The sequence below is a fragment of the Puntigrus tetrazona genome, chromosome 8, assembly GCF_018831695.1.
Source record: "Puntigrus tetrazona isolate hp1 chromosome 8, ASM1883169v1, whole genome shotgun sequence".
Classification (NCBI taxonomy): domain Eukaryota; kingdom Metazoa; phylum Chordata; class Actinopteri; order Cypriniformes; family Cyprinidae; genus Puntigrus; species Puntigrus tetrazona.
In genome coordinates, this window is record NC_056706.1 from 5954187 (window position 1) to 5957924 (window position 3738).

The 3738-nt window shown below is 40.0% G+C and overlaps 1 protein-coding gene across 1 annotated transcript in view; it reads right to left on the bottom strand.

The window, feature by feature from the left end:
• Nucleotides 1-3738, bottom strand: part of LOC122350596 (disabled homolog 2-interacting protein-like) — a 41121-nt gene that overhangs the window by 34201 nt on the left and 3182 nt on the right. The window contains exon 2 of the mRNA XM_043247223.1: nt 1273-1385. Within this exon, the coding sequence (XP_043103158.1) occupies nt 1273-1385 (113 nt within the window). The remainder of the gene's footprint in view (nt 1-1272; nt 1386-3738) is intronic.

Below are 3738 nucleotides of genomic sequence, written 5' to 3' on the forward strand. Positions count from 1 at the left end.
ACTCAGCACTTCGCGGAGTGGGTTTTATACTGTATTCACAAACATAGCTGTTCATCTCTCTTGATATGTACAGTAATTATATCACTTTTTTTTATATAAGCACCTTCAAGGTCTTTCAATACGTCTGTTAATCCCTCGTGGTCAAAACCAGACCCGGTATTGATGGTGTTATTCATGCTCAGTGAATAAGAGTTCAGAAAGGACGATAAAAGGAAGCACATAAAGAGTGCGAGAGGAGAAAAAAACTGATTCCGAAGGGTGCAGTACCACTGCCTACCAGCGGGGGGTGCAGAAAGATTATCATTACTTTCCTAATTGCCCGAGTACTGCAGACCGTCCTAACGATCGGGCTATGTGGCATCCAAAACGACATCTAACGCTTCTGTTCTGTGCCTGGAAGCTATTCAGACACCTACAAGCGTTAAACAGATTTGTGATTGAACTTAAGTGTTCTCAGACCGCGTTTTAACTTCGTAGGACGCGTCTGCAAACCATCCGCTAGGCTGGGAAATTAATTGGACCGAAATCTGCAAAAGCTCAGAGGTCAAGTGGCCCTCGAGCCACCGCAGAGATCTCATTTAAATGTAATTACACCTGCACCGAGCAAACGCCAAGCGGCAAAAACGCACGAGGAAGCCCACGCGGACCGCGTTTCATACAGAAGGTGAAACTACTGAATACCACCTGCTGTTGATTGCTAATGATTCACTTCCGCAAACCGGCACATAATGCGAGCCTCGACGATTGCTAACAGACCGCTTTTCAATCACGAGTTTTTTCATCCCTCGCTAATAGAACTCACGCTCATAAACATGTCATTACAACTTCATACCAATTACGGCGAGCGTTCGAACGTTGTTAAACCTTCCCTGATGCCCATCAATAAAACATTCTCCACGAACGGAGCTTGTTCGGGATTCATTTGTGTGTAATATCCTGATGTATAATCTAGCCTATAAATACAGCCTTGATCCAGACGTCAACTTAATACTTAAAATATTAGTCTTGGTTTGTGGTTTTGGGCTGAATCGCCATCTCGAGTTTCAGCTGCTCGGGTTATTAGGCTGAACATTACGTTGGTTGGATGTGCACAGGTTTTTGCTTTTTAATTAAAAAAAAAAAAATTACATTTATAGCCTCAATAGGAAATTAGCGTTTGATGAAACGACTTGAAAGCTAACGTTTAATACTAAAGATCTGAAGAACATCTGGATTCCAGACTGTGTTTGATCAGACTCTCTTACACAAGACGAACACGCACGTGATACTTACTGTGACTCTGAAGGGTGTAGCAGCGGCGGCAGTGGGCTCCATTGCGGGCGGGGGTTTGTCAGGGGCGGAGCCTGGCATGCTACGTCTCCGCCCTGTTTTCTCAGGTGGAGAGTCTGTGGGACAAAAGGGACAGGGAGAAATCCGTTCATTAACCAAAAGATCCATAGGTAGAAGTTTCTGCACCGTTATATACAAACACGCAGACATTTTCAATCTATTTTTAAGACGGCTTCATAATAGCCGAGAATAAACCCACATGCACGGATCCCAGCGTGCCGTCCAAGTGTGGATGCAGACTGCGAGTCTCTCACAGCATGTAATCAAATAGGCAGATGCCACATAAACAATCACCATGCCGACGCGTCCATTCAGTGACTGATCTTCCTCTCGTAACGTAACAGCTGCATGTCATAGACGCCCTAACAGCTCATTCATAAAGTCATCGAATCTCTACCTCATTGCGCCCTCAGTATAAAGTGCGGTTCCACACCGCCCCTTCAGAATTCACTCGCTGGGGAAAAGTGAAGCCTGGCCGACTGCTTCACTCAATCAGTGTCAGGATAGGTACATAGATTTAGAAAGAGATTATGTTAAGTGCTTCGCTCTGATCTCGCTATCACACACTGATCCCCCTCCAAGACATCGCCTGAGCAAAGTCTTCAGTCAGAACTCAATTTCCCACCACACACACACACACACACACACACACACNAAGCATCGTTTCACCCAATTTCCCAAATTTCAACCATCTGGCATGTTGTGCGGACTGGGAAATTATGTGGACGTAAGCTTTCTACAAAGTGTAAGATTGTACAGTATGCTCACATTTAGAGAAAAAATTCAATCGCTTTAACAAAATTTCAGCTTTTTCGCAGTTCGACTATAGTACATATTAGTTGTGCGATAAACACACTGCGATACAAAATGCGTCGTGCAATTGTAATACATTGCACAAATATTCTTGACAGCCCAAATCACGCACAATCCATTTAAAACACGTTAGATTAACTTTAGCATGCGGCACTACAGAATGCACACTACTGTAAATAGAANAACTTTACTAGAACAGCGGTCGATAAATCATTAAGCTTGCCTATATTATTATCTATGAAAAAAAAAAAGTTGCTCTGTGTAGGCTGTATTGATCGTGGCAACTATGAGACACAAACTATCAGCTATGAACTGTATATTATAACCAGTCATACTAATGCAAATTTAGTCATCAAGCATCAAAGATGAATCTGAGAAAGCCTGTTCCTCTCATAAATGATGGCACAATTACGATAATGATGCTAGCTTCTGAAAGTCATCCACTTTATTCAAGTTTTCAGTGGCGAACTGGTAATAATGAATACACTATTGGCAACAAATATTTAATAATTAATAGACAAAGGACAAATGGTAATACTTTACTTAAAGCCTTTATGCATAATGCATTATAAAGAGATAATGAAGTGTACAATCTGCATTTTAATATGTCTTGTTGTATATAATTATAACCGAACAAAGTGTTACCCTGATAGCTATTTGGTACCATTTCATAAAAACAAACAAACTAGGCTGTTACCCAGGAAAGCTTTTAAAACGTACTTTAAAATGCTAAACACAAAAATGAATGGAAAAAGAAACAGGTGGAAGAGCAAAGGCCTCATTATCCTGCTAAAAACCCTTTCGACGGCAGATTATTAAACTTCAATCAAGTCAACCGGTTTCCATCAAGCCCCGGTGGTGATGAGTAATGGGAATTCAACAGCGAGGAGCCGTGCGGTTTGATCCGGGAGAGATGGCTTTCACTTTCCCTCAGCGTGTGAGAGTCTGCTTGATAAAGATAGAAGATGTGAAGGAACGCAGCTGTGAGAGGGTGAGAGCGAGCGTCTACTCCAGCCGAAATCAAAAATCAGACCTCGTGGCTACCATGCGTGTGGTTCTAGATTAGCGTGACGATCGCCGTGGCTTCATTTAGTCCTGCTACAAGTGTCTACCACCTGTATGCTCAGCCAAAGAAAAAAATACAATTCAATGAAAAAAGAAGAACAAACACACAGGTCTTCCAAGACAATATGGGCGTACATTAATGTATTTAACAACATGCATTTTAGAAGGTTTTGGTTTAGGACTGATTACACTATACACGTGCTGCTAATTATCACCGCAAGGGCTTTGTTAAAAGTTTAATTAATTCATTATCTTAATTAAACTTCATTAAAAGCATTTTGACAAAAATATGACCTTTTTTTTAGTTTAATTATTATTCTTATTTATTTGTTTATTTACTTACCATTAAGTATCCAACGAAATATTAAAACTTTTAAAAAAAAAATTAAAACTTTAAGTATGGTTACATTAATGAATGAAAAAATATATATCGATACAGAAATATCCTTAATTTAAAACAAATTAAACATTGTTTTTAATTTCAAGAAATTCGATAAAAATATTTCACCAAAAAGTGACAACCGAATTATT